The sequence below is a fragment of the Vulpes lagopus genome, chromosome 7, assembly GCF_018345385.1.
Source record: "Vulpes lagopus strain Blue_001 chromosome 7, ASM1834538v1, whole genome shotgun sequence".
Taxonomy (NCBI): Eukaryota; Metazoa; Chordata; class Mammalia; order Carnivora; family Canidae; genus Vulpes; species Vulpes lagopus.
In genome coordinates this window covers 67,330,072-67,352,088 of record NC_054830.1, presented here as the reverse complement: position 1 = coordinate 67,352,088, position 22,017 = coordinate 67,330,072, and the positions used below count along the sequence as shown (strand labels likewise).

At 40.8% G+C, this 22,017-nt stretch overlaps 1 protein-coding gene across 1 annotated transcript in view; it reads right to left on the bottom strand.

The window, feature by feature from the left end:
- The window catches only part of SVEP1 (sushi, von Willebrand factor type A, EGF and pentraxin domain containing 1), a 183,592-nt gene that overhangs the window by 139,555 nt on the left and 22,020 nt on the right, over positions 1 to 22,017 (bottom strand). The window contains 2 exon segments of the mRNA XM_041761195.1: positions 13,409 to 13,585; positions 16,755 to 17,010. Of these exon segments, the coding sequence (XP_041617129.1) occupies positions 13,409 to 13,585; positions 16,755 to 17,010 (433 nt within the window).

Here is a 22,017-nt window from a genome sequence, read left to right as displayed (position 1 = left end):
GATGCACAAGCACGGAACCATAAAAGGCCTGGAAGTGTCTGAGAAGCCACGAGCAGTTTGGGGCAGATGGAGCATACGATGCTTGCAATGATCATAATTAAGAGATAATTTACCCCAATAGGATCACATGGCTTTGCTATTTCCTCTAAGACTTTACAAAGAGATACAGTAATGCTTTTTTAATCTTATGCTAAAACATTAACTCTGTCAATACAGGACACAGTTTTGCAACCTCAGTACTATTGACATTTGGAACCTGTTGATGACTGTTGAGTGTATTGTAGGATATTTGGCAGCATCCCTGGCCGCTAGCCACTAGATGACAGTAGCTCCTTCCAGCTGTGACAACCCATATTGTCTCCAGACGTTGCCAAATATCCCTTGGGGGGCAAAATCGCTCCCTACTGAGGACCACACGGGTAGAGTAGAATAATTTAAATTAATCAAGCACTTGCTATATGCCAAGCATCCTAGCAAGCTTTCTGTACATATTATCTCATTTAATTTTTATAACCATCCAGCTATTATAGACTAGAAAAGTGAAGTCCAACAGAGGTAAAAAAACCTGCCCAGAAAAACACAGTCAGTGACAGTCATGAACCAGGATTCATGAGTAAGATTCATGCCACTAATCAATCGATAACTATATGTTTGTATGTATACGATATATAGATGCTACGATATACATATTTCACGAGTACCTGCATTTAGGATGCTACATGGCACATCATGATTTTGCTGAGTCTGATTTTCTGTAGCTTGTGCTATCATTTTCAAATTGCTAACACTGGCTAACATCCAAACTTGGCTAGTCATCTAACATTTTAGTAAGCACCAACCCCACACAGACCCCGCAGAACCAAACATTTGGGATGTTAAGCTACAACTTAGAAGCAACAGTTTACTTTCAACATAACCTAGGAAGATTAGTAAAATATTTCTAGATCATTTCTTTGATGGATAATGACCGTGCAATGAGTGCTATGGATGGACTGTAGGCAGTGTAATGGCTAAAAGGCGGCACAAATTCTGGGATCTGAGAGAGCTGGGTTTGCATGCTAGCTTCTTTCCAGTTGAATGACATTAGAGAAACTTCTTAAATTCTTTAACACTGTTTCTTCGTCTGCAAATGAGGAACCTAATTAGGCAAAAATTTTGCAAGAGGTTTGTGGTTGTGGCATGAATCATTTTAGAGAAATGACTTCCAGAACCTCAACCATGATAGGTATCCTCACCTAAGTTGATGTACCAGAGAAAGCGCGTAGCACACCTTTTTGCAACTGCCCTTCATTCATTTTTCAAACGAAATGTGTATTTTTCATCTCTTCCAAGTCTTACTAGGGTGCATCATCCCAAGGCAACAAACCTCCAGCACAATTCAAAATCTTGATACCTGGAGACCTTCCTTTCATTAAGGTACCACAAGCAAGTCCTCTAAGAAATGTTCCTTGTTTTACACATATTTCAGTTAAATATCATTCAGTATTTCCTGACATTGGAAATGGGAATATTTAGGCTCATTTCTTGGAGATTCTGAATTCAGAAACATGTTAAGCTGGGGAAGTAAGAGTAAAGGCATTGTTCACTTGCCACCTTTCTTTTTCAACTTCCTGAATAGTGTCAAAGAATATGTCACTTCTTCAGAAGAGTCTGATGAGGGCAAAGCTACGGAGACAATGTCCACGGGAGATACTGAAGGTGGCAGTAACTTTCTCCATCCAGCTGAGACATTCAGAGCAGGGTCTCCGCCTTATTTAACAATTGTGGAAATCTAAGGTAATATGCTGGCCACCAAAATGTGCATTAGCTTATTTAGCCTTTTTCTCTCAGAACATAAGTCTGATTGAGAGGATAGGTTTAACTGCGTGAAATATTTTCACAAAAGGTTACATATAGATATTTGTCCATAAATTAAATAAGCTAAATATTGGCTCCAAGATTTTGGTAAGAATATATTAATGCCCATTCTGGGGCACCTGCGTGGCTTAGTCAGTTAACATCTGCCTTTGGCTCAGCTCATGATTCCAGGGTCCTGGGATCGAGCCCCATGTCAGGTTCCCTGCTCAACAGGGAGTCTGCTTCTCCCATTGCCCCTCCCCTTGCTTGTGCTTGCTCTCTCTCAAATAAATAAAAATAAGTAAATAAAATTAATGCACATTCTAAGTAAAATAGTTTTATCAGAAATGACTGGATTGCTAAAGGTTTTTAAAAATTTGTATTGTTTTGATTTTCCCAGACATGATCAGATTTAAAAAAGCACTTCCATGTGAGATAGTAACAGGTAGTCCTTTCACGGGTCCTCGTAAAGTCTCTTTGGAGCACTTCCAGAAACTAGTGAAATAAATGAATGATTATAACGATTTTAATGATTGGGTAACAACTCCTTTTGCAAGTCAAAAGTATTCCAATTCTTCAGTTTCGATAAAATTGGAAGAGGACCTAAGGGAACAGTCAGCTAATAGATCATCTGCAATATTTTTTTGATGATAGATAACTCATGTTATTTTTGGCACATAACTCAGGAGGAACTCAAAGAACTGAATGATGTCAATACAACACAACTCCTTTAAGCTCAATCCACATATTTGTATGAAGAAGTGTTTTCAGCACTAAAACCTACAAAAATGAAAAACAGAAACGAAATTGATACTGTATGCTATCTTATTCTAATAATACAAGTCCACAGACACATGAAGTAATCAATGATCCATCTCATGAAGACATGAATCTCTCGTAGCATCTTATTTCTACAGGTAATAAGTATCAAAATATCTTTGACAAATTACATACAAGTAACAATAATAACTTGATCTAACAGTAATTTTGTTCACATAAAATTTAAAAATGAATTTCAATGTATATCCACAATTTTTGTGGCAGAGTAGAATTCTGTGATCAATAAAAGGCTAGAATATAAAAATACATTGCATTTGAATTATGTGGCTCAAGTAGCATGGAAGACACAAGAAACTATGCAAAGTTTCTGCATTGAAAAAAGCTGCTCAACAAACAGATACCACTAGAAGGAATCAAATTTGTTATATACTTCAATTTCAATGGGTACATTTAAAAGTGATATAATAGTTTTGCTTTAAAAGCCAATAGAGTGTTATGGCAATACCATCTTTTAAAATCCCGCTGAAAAACTTCCCGCGGCTACTTAAAAATCAATAAGGGGAACATGGGTTTTCCATTTTTTTAGGGGTTACATGAGCAAATATTTAAAGATTGCTAATTGGCAGATGTTAAACGTTTTCCTTTGTGTCCTCTTCATTGTTAATGGAGTTACCTCTGAGGGGGCTAAGGAATAGAAGGAAAAAAGTAAGATTTTTTATAATGATAAGAATTTGGTTATAATCCTTATTTTGATAATTTTAGAATTCTGGATACATTTTTTATGAGTATTTTAAAAAACACAACATACTAGGACGTCTGGGTGGCTCAGCAGTTGAGCATCTGCCTTTGGCTCAGGGCGTGATCCTGGAGGCCCGGGATCAAGTCCCACATCAGGCTTCCTGCATGGAGCCTGCTTCTCCCTCTGCCTATGTCTCTGCCTCTCTCTCTCTGTATCTCTCATGAATAAATAAATAAAATCTTTAAAAAAAATACACATCATACTGACTTGGGGAGGTCCCTGTTCAAGATGGCAATTTAGGAGGATCCTGGGCTCACCTCGTCCCAAAGATACCTCGACTCTACAGCTACCTATGGAAAAACTTCTGAAAAAAAAATCTAAAAACTGAGCAACCCCTACATATCAGACAATACGAGCAGGCCCACATCGAGAAGGGTAGGAGAGGTTAGGACACAGTCTCGCTTTAAACCACATCCCTGCCTGGGGTGACCCACCACTGTGAGGAAACTTGAAGCCCAGAGTTTCTCCCTGAGGGTTGAAGGGTTTGGAGCCCACATCAAGCACCCGGACTTTTAAGCCTTGTAGCTGGGGGCACCTGGGTGGCTCAGTGGTTGAGCGTCTGCCTTTGGCTCAGGTCGTGATCCTCAGGTCAAGTCCCGCGTTGGGTTCCCCACAGGGAGCCTGCTTCTCCCTCTGCCTGTGTCTCTGCCTCTCTCTGTGTCTTTCATGAATAAATAAATAAAATCTTAAAAAAAAAAACCCAAAATGAGACCTGGACCTGATTGATGAGGCCCAGAAACATCTAGTTTAGAAAACCAACCAGGCTCAAGGCTTGTGTCCCTGTTACCTGACAGAGCTGAAGCTCTACTAGGGTGTAAGCAACAGAGGAGCAGCTCTCACAGGCTCCTGCTGCTCACCTGCCCCACTCAGCCACAAGCAGACAATCCAGAGGCACCCAGACTTCCTGTGATAAGGCTCATTTGCTAACCTTCAAGGGTCAGCCTGGGGGGCAGGCATCTCAAGCAGTGCACAGCTAGATGCCTGCTGGCCGGCAGGTGCCATCTTCACGCTTGCTCTAGCCAGTGGGCACCATTTTGTTTATTTGTTTTAAATGCTAGGCTTTTTTCCTCCCCCTTTTTCCCAGCAGGCACCGTCTGTACTCAGTCTCTCTGCCATACTCTACAGTGACAGTATCTCCCATCTGGTGCTCTGGCTTTGCAGCTGCCATCCAAAGGCTGCCTCTTGATCCCCTGGCTCTGGGGGCCTGGGGCTTGTGCTCTTGGGTGCCAGAGATGGTATCAATGGGAGAGAGAGTTTTGGGTAGGCTACCACCCCCAAGGTATTGCACAGACTGCAGACTGAAACACACCCCCTGTCCTTCTTTCAAAGAGGCCTGCTACTTGTCCTGGAGCTTGGCTTGTGGGCACAGGTCTCAGGTTTGGCACACAGAAGCCTACACTCTGAGGGAACCAAGGCAGGTGGACACAATCTTGGCGCTCTCCCTCCGTCTCTGACAGCTCACCAATATCTCCCCGAAAGGAGCTTATACACTCCACTGGAGCCTCAATTTTTTATGACTGCCACCCAAGGGACACCTCTAGACCCCCTCTCTGTGGCTGGAGGTCTTATGCAAGCATTCCCACAAGACTATATATATTTGCATACTTTAAAAGCTGCTGCCTGATGGTCTGGCTTCTAATCAACCTGTAATCGGATGCCAACTGAGCTCCTCCTCTTTGGGACACTGTCCTGTCTTGGCTCACCCTCAACAACTAGGAGCCACTAAATAAAAATGGCTGCTTGGACAATCACAAAATTTTGAGAGAACCAGAGTTAAGGTTCATCCCTACATGAGGTCATTTCTTCAAGACTGGGAGAGGTGGCTGTTTTATCTAATACACAGAAACTAACACAGAGAATCAAGCAAAATGGAGAAATAGAGGAATAGATTTCAAACAAAAGAACAATATAAGACCTCAGGGGGAAAAAGAAACCTTAATACCTTAAAGAAATGGAGATAACCAATTTACCTGATAAAGTTCAAAGTAATGGGTCATAAAGATGCTCACTGAGCCCACAAGAAGAATGGATGAGCATGGTGAGAACTTCAATGGAAAGAGAGAAAATATAAAAAAGTACCAAAGAGAGGGGTGCCTGGGTGGCTCAGTTGGTTAAGCGAGTGACTTGATTTTGGCTCAGATCATGAGATAGAGCCCCAAGTTGGGCCCAGCATGGAGCCTAATTAGGATTCTCTCTCTCCTATCCCTCCCCCAGCCACACAGGCATGAGTGTGTTCTCTATCTCTCTAAAAGAGGAGGAGGAGGAGGAGGAGGAGGAGGAGGAGGAGGAGGAGGAGGAAGAAGAAGAAGAAGAAGAAGAAGAAGAAGAAGAAGAAGAAGAAGAAGAAGAAGAAGAAGAAGAAGAAGAAGAAAGAAAGAAAGAAAGAAAGAAAGAAAGAAAGAAAGAAAGAAAGAAAGAAAGAAAGAAAAGAAAAGGAAAGAAAAGAAGAAAAAAAGAAGGAGAGAAAAGTACCGAACAGAAGTCACAGAGATGAAGAATACAATAACCAAGCTGAAAATAAAATTAATGACTTTGGAGTTTGATGATGTGTCACACCTGTGATTATATGCATCTAATTCTCTACATTTCCCTGTTATGAAATCATGATAGACTGGAATATGCACCATCAGGACTGAATACCTACCTTATTCAGTGGAAAACTGAACAAACTAGCCTATTACAGTTACCCATGCTCCTTTTTAAGGTAATGGTAACCAGTGTTAAAATGATAGCAATATTCCCTCACAAAAAGCAAATAGGAATACGTTGTACAAATTCCTTATACCTTACAAATCCATTATTAGGCACCACTGGGGATGTTTTTGGAAAAAAAAAAAGTCAGCTAAGCTCTGCTCAGAGAACAAGATTTCTAAATGTTTTGGTTTCCATTCAAGAATTTCTAGAGCTCTCTGTCCTCTCTCTTTCCAAAGAAATGACATAATATTTATACAGGAAAATGTCTGTGTGCAGCAGGGGGATGGGGATTTATGTTCATAATTTACATGTATAAGATACTTCCACACAAATAATTTAGTGTTTCTATTTCTACAGTGTACCCTCCTTTTATGAAAAATAATATAACTTGGGCTTTTGCTCATTGTCTAGCCCTCAGCCTTGGCCCTCATCCAGCTATAATTTTCAATCTGCAAATCATTCCAATTTCACTGAAATGGAGTCAATATCTGCAAAGGAGCAGTGTCCTCAAGATGCCTGTTGTCTTCATACTCTGCATCTCTCAAATCCCTCCAGGGGAAAGCTTAGAACATCTGCCATTGCTTGGATTTATAAGAGTTCACTGACTATTCACAACTGATTTGATGATCTAGCCATTAAAAATGACTCATCCAGGATATCAACCAGGATGTATCATCCAGGATACACTGAATTTGATTTATTGTTGTCAAAGATTAACCAAATGTAAATATTTAATATTAAAAAAATACATTCTTCAATTTTTCTTACCATATGCCTTCTAGCCTAGAGATCCTTTGGTGCTCCAGGCAGACATGGAATTTATGCAATTGTCTGAGATTTCAATATTCAGTTCTCATCCATTTAAGATTCTGATATTAAACTTGACCTCTGACCTACATCCTCTTTCTTGAGCACTTATTAAATGCCTCTGAAAGTAGGCAGTGGGCATACACAATTAATGTGTCAGTGGCTGTTAACGATGAAGGACATCATTATGAAGAAGGACAAAGAAAATAGCTGGGTGTGGTGGGGAAGGGAACCAGAAGAAGCATGAAAAAAGTTCTGAGGAATGAAATAACATGATATTTGGTGGAAACTATAACTAGCTCCAGCTTTTATCTCAAAGGGTAAAGACAGGCCAAATCAGGCAAAGCCTTTATGCCATGCTAAGATGCTTGAAGTTCATTCTATGAATGAGTAATAATTAAAAAACACTAAGCAGATCTGCATTTTCTATAACTCATTTTCTTCTTTTCCTTCCTAGTATTCAGTTAAAACATTATGAAGCTGCTATTTTGTGGGTAGCAAATGATCAAATACTGATGACCTCGTAAGGGTCAAACTATGAGATTAAGTAACAAAATTTGAAATTGTATTTTTAATTGTGTGTTCATTTGTTAAATATCTGTCTCTAAAGCTGGACTGTAGCCTCTGGAGCCAGACAACTTAGGTTTACTTTCCAGCTCTATTAGTTATATGACTCAGGACAAATTACTCAACCTCTCAGACTTGAAGTTTTCTTGTCTCTAAAATGAAACAATACTCTAAGAGTTATTATAAACATTAAGTTAGTTAACATATATGAATGCTTGGGGAAGGGCCTGGAATATCATAAGTGCCCTTTAAATATTAATTATTATCAGTTATTATTGCTGTCATCCTCATCACTGTCTAAATGCCACAGATGCAGGATGAAGAAAAGAATACTAGAGCTAGAAATGGAAGCAACACCTTTTCATTAGACTCTACAGTTCTGTAGTACAGTTCCCTTGGCTGAAGTTCAATTACTAATCCTAAAGGAATAGTGTCTCAAACCTTTAAATGTGGATGTGCAGTGCTAAAATTCCACACCTGAGGGACGCCTGGGTGGTTTAGTCAGTTGGGCATCTCCCTTCAGTTCAGGTCATGATCTCAGGGTCCTGGGATCAAGCCTAGGGTCAAGCTCCCTGCTCAGCATGGAGTCTGCTTCTCTCACTCTGTGCCTCCTCCCCATTGGTGCTCACTCTCTCTCTCTCTCAAATAAATAAATGAAATCCTCAAAAAATTCCATACGTGAATTCTGAATTATACAAAATATTTACAGTAAATGAAGTTGACTTATGTAGTTCTTCAAAAAAAAAAAAAAAGAAACAAAATATCATAGGCCTTTTATAAAGCACTGATTTACAACAACAAAAAAAGGATTGATTTGCAAGTGTTCCTGGCCTTTCTCCATTTGTGGTTCCCCAGAGAGTGATGCAGACTCTAGAGGAAAGAGAGAAGGATAAGGAGTTTGAATTAGGGCTTGGAAGGCACATGTGTGCTTGAGTATGAATATAGGGAGGGTATAGGGAGGAATTTGAAGAGATAAGTACAGAAGAGTTATGGTTTCTAAGGGAAAGGATGATGAGAAAAGCAAGGCTTTACGAATTGCTGTGGTCTACATGACCCTGTTTTGGAGTTAGAGTCAAGAAAAGGACTTGCACTATTTTGAAATTTATTTAGTTGCTGAACTAGATTTCTTTTATTGCAATGCCTCTCTGAGACTTGACTATCTGGGGGATGGATCTGTGTTTCAAATTACAACTGTGTTTCAAATTCTCTTTCCCTAGCAAATTTTTTAGTATTACTTGAACTTCTATCAGATATGGTTTCTATAGTCAGCGCCATAAACAAATGAATGAGACATACACGAACAAAGCATCATTCTACCTCGGATTATCTATTTATTTTATGGTCCTCCCTTCTGTAACACCTATTAGCACACGCTCTCTAAGACCACCAGCTAAAAGCCTGTGATTGTTTTGAAATGAACTCAAAGAGAACTTTTGAGCCAAAGGAAATAAAAAACCAGTTCAATCCTATTAGGAAATGTCTCATAAAATTGAACTCTTCAGTCAATTTCTTGCTAATATCTTCTAATGAATGTCTTCAAGCTCACGTTCAAGTTAAGATGTTCAGGATATAGGACGGATCCACAATGATTAAAATCGTTTTGTGCATCAAGGTCTTGTCCATGAAGCAGCTGCTTACTGTGACTGTGGTGCCCAGGCCATTTCAAGCAACAACACTGCCTTGCGTGGGGTTTAAGAGAGTCATTGTTTGAGAACCCAGGCAGTCCAGGTTGCTAATCACCAGAACAAAGAGGGAAAATGAGAAGAGCCCAGTCATATCACAGTCATCAGCTTTCCTTGAAGTCTCCCAGCACCAGCGGAGACAATCGAAAGTGAAGGAGGGACCACACGAAGTTGGGAAACCTTGAGTCAGCTTCAGATCTGCCACTTACAACCCCTATGATCATGGGATGGAGTTTCCTCATCTCCCAACTGAGCAGTGAGCCAAGCCCTTACAATTAGCTCTAGCATTCTTTTCTATGAAATGAATTAACAACTATAATTTACCTCAGCCTATTTTTCCCTAATCAAAGCAAACAAGCTCTGCTTTCTTCAACATCCTGTGGCATATTATCCTGTTGCCCTCTCTCAGTATTCTTGATTTTCTTTTTTTTAATAATAAATTTATTTTTTATTGGTGTTCAATTTGCCAACATACAGAATAATGAAGATATTATTATTATTAATGAAGATATTATTACCCAGTGCTCATCCCGTCAAGTGATTTTCATTGGATACTCATCAGGTAAAAACCTCATTCCAGGGGTGCCTGGGTGGCTCAGTTAAGTGTCTGACTCTTAATTTCAGCCCAGGCCATGATCTCAGGGTCAAGGGATCGAGCCCTGCATCAAGCTCTGCGCTGAGCGTGGAATCTGCTTGGGATTCTTCTCCCTGTCTCTCTGCCCCATCCCGGACTCATGCAAATTCTCTCAAAATAAAACAAAACAAACAACTGCATTCCACCTTTGGTAGGTGCAAGTCTTCTTGATGGTGTTCACCTGCATGCATAGGTCTTCCTTATCTTCCCATAGCAAAGTTTTACAAAATACACGGTGTCATTTATCTTCAAGTATCTCATACGTGAGGTAACTACTTTAATATTCATTACCTTTCTCATAATAATATTTATATTATCTCACAATAATTAATAATAAAAGTACCATTGATTAAAATTGATGTACCCGATACTATCCAAAGCAATCTAAGTATATTCTCTCAACCTAAATACGTATATGTACATATATGTATATATACATACACAGACAGACATATACCATTATTAAGCCCATATAGAAGAAACTGAGAATCAGAAAATATTGTCTAAAATCACATAGCTTCTAATTGGCAGGGGTTGAATTTGAGCCAGATCCTCCCATGTTTTTAAATACTCTGAGCGCAGTTCAGTGTCGATGGTCTCTAAAAAGCAATGTATATAAGAAGTTATTTTCAAAAATGCAAAATAAGGAGTGTAAGAACTTGGAAATAACAGAGAACTTAGAGAAAAGTGTCCCGGGTCCCTTTTGGGGTCCTGCTGATATCTGGCTATGCCATCTTACACAAAATATTCATCTTTCCGAAGACCTCAATTTCCTCTTGTAGAATAAGGGATTCCAAGGAGACAATCTCTAAGGTTCCTTCTGGCTCTACGGAGGAATGATTTGTTTCTGAAAGGCATTGTTTCTACAATGAGGAAAAATACTCAGAATTTCAACTATTCAAAGCAAAGGTAACATCCTCTCTTGAGGCAAGAAAACAGCTATCATCAAGGCATCTTCAGACCTTAGTTACAGGGACGATCTTAGTAGATCTTTCCCTGAAGTTCCTTCCTTCCAGCGCAGGTCTTTTTACTTAATAGCACATATCACAGGCTGTGATTACAGACTGATTTGTGTGGTAGACTGTAAGTTCCCAGCAGGTGAGAGGACCATGTCAGTCTGCTCACCGTTGAATCCCTGCCTGGTACCCAGCACAGGGCTTGGCATGAAAAACCAGCTCAGTAACATTTGTCGACTAGATCGATTTTAAGAGGGGCTCCTGGCTTCCAGGTTTTTCGTACTGGATGATTTAGAGCTAATATTTCTTTTTGCCTTTCCTAAAGAGGTCTGGTGATGAGTCTCTCCTGCCACAGGGAAGATGTAGTTAATTAATTTTCTCTTAGTTCCCAGCATGTAAGAGAAGCTAGTGACAGGTGCTACCTCCCACAAATCTACAAATCACAGCAAACACGTTGGGGTTCCAATATTCCTTTTCCTAACCCCTTCCCAACAAATACTAAAGATGACAATAGGCACATTTATATCGATGCAGTCGTCTAAATTTGCTTGAAAGAAAGTAGTAAGCTGAGGCTTCCTAATTTAGAAGGGATGGGTAAATTAATCCTTTTGTGCTTGGTGTTCTTGGCAAGAACTAGCTGCAGAAGTACTCCTGTCCCCTCTATGGGCTCTACAGACAGGTCCACACAACCTCACTCATATTTCAGCCTGGAATGTGCAAGGAAGAGCAGCCACAGCCACTTGGGGAACCAGGGATGGTGGGTCTGTGAACTGCCTCCTGTCTCATCCTGTCACTTACCCCTTGGGATGTGAGATTATAGGGCCATGGGGCTGTGGGGGCTGTAGCCCAGCATGGCTGAGGCTGTTGGGCAGCCACACAGCAGTGGCTTCTTGGCAAGGGACAGTTCAGTCTCCGACCACACGGAAAGCAGACATGCTGACTACAGCACGGAGCAAAGAAAATGAGAGCTTCTGCCTGTGTCTGGTGGGCTAGGATGAGAGGAGAGGAAAGGAGGGGGCGTTGGGGCGCGTGCCAAGCTGGGCTGTTGATGAAAGTGTGGGAAGATTCCAGGGGAGGCATGTTGCCAACTCGGAGGCAGTTGGGCTGATTTCTTTCCCCTTTCTTCTGCTTCAATGAGAATTCCTGCTGGGTGGGGTAGGAGCAGAGCCAAGAAAGGAGTGATTTGCTGGGTGAGCATGGACGCTCGGACCTCGGAAGTATGTGTCTGCCCACTGGGACCAGGGCCAGGGGAGGAAGGAGAAGTTAAATGAGGGGAACTGAGGGGCAACGGGAATAAAGGAGAATAAAAGAAGGACACAAAAGCAAATGTCCTATGAGAAAGAGAAAACAGGAAAGCGAGACAGCAGATCATGTAGACAGGGGAGAGACACAGTTCTGTGCCATAGAGCAAGCCTACCTCCCTCCTAAATGTCAGAATGAAATAATGCTCAAATGAAACAGGCAGCGAAAGACCACAGGGTACAGTAGAGAGTAAACCTACTGCTCCTAAGTTTTCCTGGTGGCTGTTCATTGCCATGAGAATACATGCTTCCCAAAGAGCAGATGTTGCCTTTTAGGCAAAACAGAACAAGCAAAATGTTAACACGGAAAGCCACATACTACTTCTAAAGATTAGTAGAATATTATTTACAAGTATTTCCTTACAAAAAAAAAAAAAAGGTGAAACACCAGGGTCCTTAAATTGCTCTTCTCGGCCTTTCTGATAAAATATTACAAACATCAAGATCCTCTTGCAAGAAAATCTAGAACAGGTTAGAATGACAAATGTCGATGAAGTGAGTTCTACTGTGAAGTGATGCCACTTTTAGAGCTTTCTGAGGTCCCTTTGTGGACATCTGTGAAAAGCTGTAAGATCATCAAGTGAATGTGGCATTTTTTGTGACAATCCCACAAGTTACATGCAGCCCCAGGACCAGAATCCCACCAGCTTCAATGTCCTACAGAGACATAGGTGTATTTTGGCTTAAGTGTCTATAGGACAGATTTGGTTATTGATTGATGATAAATAGAAGACCCAGGGCATCTGGGTGGCTCAGTCAGTTAAGTGTCTGCCTTCGGCTCAGGTCATGATCTCAGGGTCCTGGGATCCAGCCCTATGCTGGGCTCCCTTCTCAGTGAGGGGTCCTCTTCTCCTTCTCCCTCTCCCTCTGCCACTCTCCCTGCTTGTGCTCTCTCTCTCTCTCTAAAATAAATAAATAAAATCTTAAAAAAAAACAAATAGAAGACCCCAAATCTTCCTCTTCCCAGGTTTCAAGAGGCCTTGCAAACTTCCTTTCTCCCTCTTAGACTTCAGCCACCACCATGTGAACAAGCCCAGGCTAGCTTGATAGAATCTGAGAGGCCACATAAGGCCAACCTAATGGTGCTAGCCCATCATTATTGACCAGACTCCAGTCAGCTGATCCCCAAAGAGGTTAAAACCCCCTCAACCCAGCTAAGATCAGCGAGGCAGCCCCCCCAACTCATAGCTAATGACAAATACGAGTCAGCACACCTGAGACAAAAGGAGCTGCTCAGCTGACCCACAGATTCATGAACAATAATCAATAAATGTTTTAAGCCATGGAGCTCGGGGATCTCTCTTACACAACAAGAGATAACTGAACCAATTACTCACAAACCGGAGACTCACCTGTGCATTCGTACTGCAGACCTTTCCCATAATAGCCCTTCTCACAGACGCACTCAAACTGACCCGTGTGTGTCCCACATTTGCAGCTTGCCATGCGGTCACAGCACTCCTTGCCAGCTTCACACAGATAGGAGCAATGGGACATATCCTCTTGAATAAAACTCCCAGAGGGCAGATCTATCAGTGACATATGACAGAGGGTAATAAAAAACAGATTAGCAGCTCGATGTCACATTCTCTAGTTACTAAAATTTAGGTACAAGTTGCAGAAAACATCTTTTCATATCCGTCCAATTCCCAACTGCACCCCACTCCCGCCCAAACATGAATGTGTGTTATTTGCACCACCACAGGCTGGGAATTTGTTTCGGCCAGTTAAGCTATTTCAGTCTGGGACCTCATCATAAGCTTTCGAGGCCATGCAGGGTCAAGCAGAAATTAAGCGCTTCAGCAAGGAATCTCCAGATGCGGCAGGAAGTAACATAGTCGGTGCCACAGGTCACTCCCCTGGCTTCCACGCCAGCAGTGTTCCACTGCTTCAGTATGAGGTCAGGCAGCAGTAACTAGATTTCCAAAACCCTTTTTCCAAAAGATAAATAAAATTACAATCTTGACTGCCGCACAAGAGTTTTGATTATGGGCTGCTGGCTTTAGACACCATCATTTCTATACTTACTGGATAAAGACTTAGCAACCCCACACAGGTGTAATCATAGAATCAGAATATGGCTAATTTCTCAGTTGTGAGTAACTTATCACGTTTTATGTGAATGGAGATCATGCTGATTACTTGAGCCATGTTCTGAAGTGAGGCATGCTGAGAATTCAATACCTCAGGCAGAGTTGGCGAGAAAGTGACTTCACAGGGTCACTGGCTGATCCAGAATGAATGGCCTAGAATCAGGCAAATAATACGTTCCATTCACTCTGTTGAAGAAGTTCAAAAGCCTTAACCCAAATCCCTGGGCTGGTGCTCGGACCAGATATAGCGATGGGCCCCTCCAAGGAACTCAGATGTGGGAGTTCCAACAAGACACATGCACTGCAATTGAATATCTGGCAAGAAGATTGGTGATGGCTTCATTTAGGGAACATCTGTGTCTATTCATTAAGACTCTGAACAATACACAGGGGCAAAGTAAAAAGAAGACGCCAGCCCCAAGGGAAAGAGACCAGTACAATCAGGTACCCTATTAAAGCTCCATCTAACAGACTGTGGTGTGGGTAAAATGTCTGCAACATGAACACTTAGTTCTAAGGCACTGGGCCATGAGACAATTTGGCAATAGAGCAGCTTAGGAGGCAGAAAGATCTAGCTACCAAGACTGGTACACTGGCATTCAGGTATGGGAGAGGTTAAGTATATGTTTACACGTGGGGAAAACTATTATTCTGTAACCTATGTTGATTAAGGATGGCCAGAAGCAGGCTGACCTGCTTCTTCTGAACATGGATGGTCTCGAGACCAAAAGTGGATCCATCCAAGTTGAAAGTAGCTTCATAGAACTTAAGGGCAGGGAAAATGAGACTCATTTCTTTTGGTTTGATCATGTCTTTGCAGTAGGAACAGGATCTTTCCTTACCAAACCTGGAAACTCAATCGGAGAACTATGCATTCTAGATACTTGCTTATTGTAAAAGTGATGCCTTCCAAAACTCTGTTGCAATATTGTAACCAAAAGAACATTCTGTCCCACCGAGCTTCTGGGTCAATTTGGCCTTAGAGTTCTACAAGAGCCCACTCCTAAGAGCAGAGGAATGGTATGACTGGAAATTAGTCCTCTACAACACAGCAGGTAACACCCATGATTTCAGAATCCATTTAGTCACAGCCACCCAGCCTTCCCACTCAACCTATCACCTTTCCCTGAGAAAAGGAGAAACAAAGGAAGCCCCAGAGTTACTGAACTGCTGCCATGTAATAACACTATACTTGGTAATACTTAAATATTTTATTTAATCCTCTTGACAAAACCATATGGTACACATTCTAATACTTCCATTTTAAAAGTAGAGGGGGACCCTTGGTGGCTCAGTGGTTGGGAATCTGCCTCTGGCTCAGGTCATGGTCCTGGGGTCCTGGGATCGAGTCCCTGCATCAGGCTCCCCGCAATGAGCCTGCTTCTCCCTCTGCCTATGTCTCTGCCTCTCCCTGTGTGTCTCTTGTGATAAATACACTCTTAAAAAATAATAAAATAAAAAATAAAAGTAGAGGAAGTGAGGCTTGTAGATATTAGATAAATTGCCGAAGGTAATAATAATAGTGGACAGTTAATGAGGGCTTTGGTTAATATGCGCTCAGTAATTTTTCTAATCATTTTATATGTATTAACCTATTTAATTCTTGTGACAATCCTATAGAACAGGTACTCTTCTCATTCCATATTCTATTTACAAGAAATCTAAGGGTAAAAAGCTAAATAACTTGCCAAAAGCCACTCAGCCAGTAGGTGACTAAGATTTTTTGCTGTGTCCATAGCTACTCTGGGATCCTACTCTTAAATGCTTCTCTTGGAACTATGATAGGACTGATCTGCTTCTTCTGAACATCACTAATTGCTTGAAACTTTGTGTGGCCATGATTTGCCCATCAGACTGAGTCTTTCACATGGATACCTGCAGGGATCAACTTGCTGTATGGCTTTGGTCTGGGGCTGGATCTCCTGTCGTTTCCTCCCAATCCATACTTCCCCTTGTGGCTTACAAAGACACATGCCCATACCATGCCTGGAAGTTCGTCTAACCTAAATCATACAATTAAATATCCTTAAAAATGGAGTATGAAGAACTCTACTAAATGGGTTTACCGACTTCATTCCTTTTTGTGGTAATGCTCTTCAACTTGTACATAATCTTACGTGTCTTAGAACTGTCAGGTCAAGAAGTATGCGTTAAGTGTTTATTGTCCTTACATCTTCATGTCTATTTCTGGAAACATTCTGGTGAGATTCAGGACACATGTCTCTGAATGTTTACTCCCCCTCTCCAGATAACTGTAAATAGATCTAAGTCAAGGCTTCCTGCTCTGTGTGTGGCCTTAAAACACACCTAAATTCATTCCATTGATTCTAACAGTTCCAGGTGGGAGCAGACGGGTAGTCTAGTGGAAATCCATCCCAGCTGTTAAAAAACAAAATAAAGCAAAGCAAATACTCTTGTTGCATGTCAGATTGTCACCTCTGTTTAGGACGCTCAACACAGCTCCTGCTACACTGAGGATGTATGGGCATCCTGCTCAGTGAAGACTTTCATAGGGTTTGGTATTAGCCTCTAAGGGGTTTTCAGCCCTAAGAGAGAAGGAACTCCCATTTAAATGCATCACGTGAGGCCACTGGGTCTCCCTTACCTTCATGCAATGCACGGCGAGCTAAAGCCTCAAATTCTTCAAAACTGTGGAGAAGGTAGCAGTGCTCTTCCTTTGGGGTGGAAGCCATGTCATTTAGTTCTCGAATGTTCCCTTGCCATATGCCAAACGTGAAGACCTCTACTCCAAAGTCTCGCAGGGATGCTGCGACTGGCCTGGGGTCTCCCCCATTGGAATATCCATCAGTAATGAGGAATATAACTTTTGTTGAGTTTTCTCTAGAGTGACGAAGAATTTGCTGTAATGAAATAAAGTTAGCATGAGTTGGCATTGTGTTGGCCTATGTGCTTCCCTTCTTACATAAAACAGCATTTGTGAAGATCGTTAGCATGTCACAAGAGGGAGAACAAACACGGATCATTGAGAGTAAAACAGAAATAGGCACAGACTAGCACCTGCAATAGTCTTCTCACAGACCCACAAAAAAACCTAAAAGTGCTTACAATGGGTCATTATCATAAGTGGCAGCATGCTCATCACTGCCATGAACCTTGGTAATGAAGAGCAGCACATGTTTATGGAATGAGCTCTTACTCATATTATCACTTATTGTTAAAACTACTTTTTACGAATTTTCAGGCTCTCAACACACAAGCCAAATCTGAGTCCTATGTGTCTATTTCCAAGTATATCCAGCTAGCTGCCCATCCACCTAGTTAGCTGATCCATCCCATGATCATACATCAAAAGCCTACTTAGAAGAAAATGTAACAGAAAATGTCTTTTCCAGAGTTAATAATGGCCAACCTACTTTCCATATTTGTTTTTCCACTGCTCCTCCACAACTGTAGAATTCATTCAACCCTTCATCTTTCCTGGACCACCCAGCATTAGCACAAAATCAGCTGGTTTTGGTGCTGTCCTATCTTTATGAGAAAATACTGATTTATTCAATCTGACACTTGGGCTTTATTTTATTTTAGGACAAGTGAGTTGTGCTTTATAATGTTATATGTTATCCCTCCTCTATAGATAGGAGGGAAAAAGTGAAACCTTTTTTAAAAAAAAAAAAAAAAGGCATCTATTTATTGCCATTGATGCTCCGTAACATCAAACTGTGAAAGCACAAGGAATCCAGCGGCGAATCTGACATTGTAATTAAATTGGCTGTTTTGCTTTCCATCAGAACTGGATAGGAAAGATAAAGAAGTGCCAGGGTATGTTTTCTGGCAAGTTCTTAGAAAGAATTCAATGTCTATTAGGCAATAATTCACGTACATTCAGTAGGTAGGAAGAACGACAATCATATCCTATGTTTTGCTAAAATTAAAAGGAGATGATACGATTAAAAAAATAACAGCCTCAATTCACTTTAAGGGGCAGACTCAGCTACAAGCTCCAGATTCTCTCAGATTGTAAGATCCATGTCTCCATTAATATATGATTCATAGCTATTTATTCTAATTTAATGACTCCTACCAAATGTTATTGCTGTTTGTGAGCTAAAGATAAAGCCATTAAACATGAATTTAAAGACAATTTAATTAAACTAAAAATGACTTTGGAAAACCAGCAATTTGCAAAGAAGTATTCAAACACTTCACAACCCTCTCTCAAAAGCCTACTACAGCTAAGGACCAAAGAGAATCCGAAACCAGCTTGAAGAAGCTTCTTCTGGCCAAATAAAGGGCAATCTGAGTATCAATAAAAATAAAAACTGAAGTGAATTTAAATGCATTATACACATTTACATTTTATCACAAACATTTACATTTAAATCTGTATAAACATTTATAGTTTCAGTTAGATCACACTGCAGGTGAAAAGCCCTATTGGGATGCCTGGGTGGCTCAGTGGTTTAGCATCTGCCTTTGGCTCAGTTCCTGATCCTGGGGTCCCGGGATCAAGCCCCTCATCAGGCTCCCTATAGGGAGCCTGCTTCTCCCTCTGCCTGTGTCTTTACCTCTCTCTCTGTGTCTCTCATGAATAAATAAATGAAATCTTTAAAAAAAGAAAAGAAAACCCTATCAATACAAACAATAATTGGAATGGCCTGAGATATACACACACCCACACACTTTTTTCATTCAGGACAGCCTCTGAGGGGAAATCCAATGATCTGTGATGGGTGGCCTGAAGTGAGACATTATTCTATTTGTCTTTAAAGTTATACAACAGGCTTCGAAGGGTAACTCCTAGTTCCAGTAGTCCAAGATGTGGCAACTTGTGTTTATACTGGCTTTGCTTTTTACCACGTGATAAACTCTCCCTTTCTGAGTTGTTCTACTCTGAAATCATAACCTAACCTCCACAGACACTCCCCTAAGCTTCTGCTCATTTCGATTGCTCTCTCTTCTACAAGACCATGGGAGCAAACTGTGAGCAAGACACTAAGAGAGTGAGAATTTGGATGGAAGTAGAAGAGAGGGGAAAAAAGCAAATGGTCTTGTACAGTGTGGTACTCTGGACATTGTCCAGCACAGAGTATGTGTTCATAAGTATCTATTCAATGAATGAATTGAGGAGGGGGTGAATGGATAAACTCTAGGATACTCTGAAGACTGTTACTTGAGTGAGTTGGTCTTGAGGGAGCCGTAGGAATGTGCGGAATATTTGCGTGCGCACACATAATTTATTTTGTATAGATTTGTACAAAAAAGATGAGGTTTTCTTGGTGTGCCTTTATTGTCCTTCTGAGCAAATACTATTTTATAACATTAATTTTGGCTCGCATCGATAATATTCCTTAACATTCAGGTTCGGACTTAGGGATTTAGCGGAGGTTTCTTGCCCTCCTGCTCATTGCATGCAAAACACATTAAGCTGTGATTCTATTTTTCTTCTCTTCTTGCAGGGAACTGGTAAGTATTTACAGGAACCATTATATCTGTTGGCACGACAATATATTAAGCTTAAAATAGTCAGAAGAATAGCAGGACTACTAGTCCAAGCAAAGAATTACACAAGATCTCGGTTTGGAATGCACTCTAAAAGACAGAGGAGGAGTGGATGATTTACTGAAAATATTTTACCCCTTTCCCCCAATCTTTCTGCTCTATCATACTTGAATAAAAACATAATTCAATAAAAACATTTGCATCCCACAGATCTAAGAAGTAAATAGATCTGTGGTAATGTTTGTGGAATGTGGTAGAAGCCTGGCACTTGATTCTCCTTTTAGTATTCCTGAAATAGTTTACATCATCTGCTCTCCTTTTGTAAGGCATTTTAGAAATAGAATTTTCTGGTCCAGACCATTGAATGAGCCAAACCCTCTGCTGCCCAAGTACAATGCAACATGGACTTCGTACGGCAAAAGGTTATCACCATCTGTATTGTATCAAGCCTCTGATTAGCTTGTATAAATATCTGGCAGGGAAGTAAGCTCCCCTTGTCCAGCAAAAGTCATTAGAATGATAAAAATGCAGGGTTGTGTAACATTGTTCTAACACCCGAGATCCATCACCATTACACAAGACTGCAACCCCACCCCTACCCCCCAAGGCAGGCCACAAGGGAACTGTTTTTGAAAAATGGCCTTGAAAGAAGAAGAGAGGTCACCACAAATCTGATGTGGGGACCATATTTACCCTTGGGTTCCATTAATTAAAATACATGTAGATAAAATACCAACAACCCTCCGGCTCTCCACCATGGCCCCACTTGCCTGAAGAGAAGCTCAGAAGTCATCTTTGAAACTGTTTAAGTTGATACCTATTGTGACTCTATCAGAGCCACTCTCTTCCAGGGAGCCAGAAATTAGTAAATACTGTCAGTGTTTCAACTTGTTTTCCACATATATTTTTTTCCTTGTTAGGAAACGTTAAGTACAAATAAGACATCATGAGCTGCTTCTAATACTTTCGACATCCTTCAAATTCTAAGATTTCACCAAGCTGCATCTGTTAGCTCATATTTTTCATTTGAATACTCAGATATTCTTCAATTCAAGCAATGTTTATGGTCCCGTACTTTTGCATAACATTTCTGGGGAAGTTCTTCATCTGTTGGCTCATCATTTTCTGGACTTCCAATATTCTATCCGTTTTTTCATGTTTATCTCCTCTTCCTTCCTTTGGAGCTTGGAAGAAATGTCTGAAGCTTTTGTTCCCTACCACTGTTTGTGCTTTATGCATGCCTGTCTCTTCCTTTGCCCTTCTAATTAAGAATCAATTGCAAAAAAAAAAAAAATCAATTGCATTTTATTTCTCTTGCGACAATATTTCTTTATCTTGCATAGTCTTTCTTTCTTCCAGTTTCCCAGCCCAGTATGTCCTCATGTCAGTCTGTAGTCTATCTCCTTGCTGTTTTCTTTAAAGATTTTATTTATTTATTCATGAGAGACACAGAGAGAGAGGCAGAGACACAAGTAGAGAGAGGAGCAGGCTCCACACAGGGAGCCCAATGCAGGACTCAATCCCAGGACCCCAGGATCACGCCCTGAGCCAAAGGCAGTCACTCAACTACTGAGCCACCCAGGTGCCCCTAGTTTATCCCCTTGTATCTCATCTTCATTTCACTGTGCTTTCTAGGATCTTGTTCTATTTTTCATAGGGAATTCTTGTACTTTTTCTGTATCTTACATTCTATATTTTACTATATATAAATACTATATATATTTACATATAAATACATATTTTACTATATATATAAATACAGATAAAGTATCTGATCAAATAAAGTATTATTTGAAAACCAGGGGATGCCTGGGTGGCTTAGCAATTGAGCATCTGCCTTAGGCTCAGGGTGTGATCTTGGGATCCCAGGATCGAGTCCCACATCAGGCTCCCTGCATGGAGCCTGCTTCTCCCTCTGCCTGTGTCTCTGCCCCTCTCTCTGTGTCTCTCATGAATAAATAAATTTTTTTTTTTAAGTAGAAGCTTTTCAAAGAAGCTGGAGGGAGAGGTTCTATCAGATAGCACAAGTAAAATAGATAGAACCTCATCCCAGGAGGAAAAATTACCAAAAGCCAAGAGCAGGCCCATTGAAATAGTCTGTGAACCCAACAAGTGCAACAACAACTTGAAGATTTAGAAGAATACATAACTTAATACCAAGAGAGGAAGAAAGTAGTACAGTGCAGTGGTGACTGCATCACTAGGATTTAGGAAGTCACAGCCTCTATGAGAACAAGAATGGAGAGCCATGGAAAGAGAACAGGCTAAGAGGGAAACAGAGAAGTGTAGCAAGGAGGATTTTATGAGAAAATTATGAAGGAAACACAAAACACAAGGAAAGACTTAAAAATCTACATTGGTGGTAGTGAGATAAAATGTCAAAAATTCTAACTGATAAATTTAGTGCA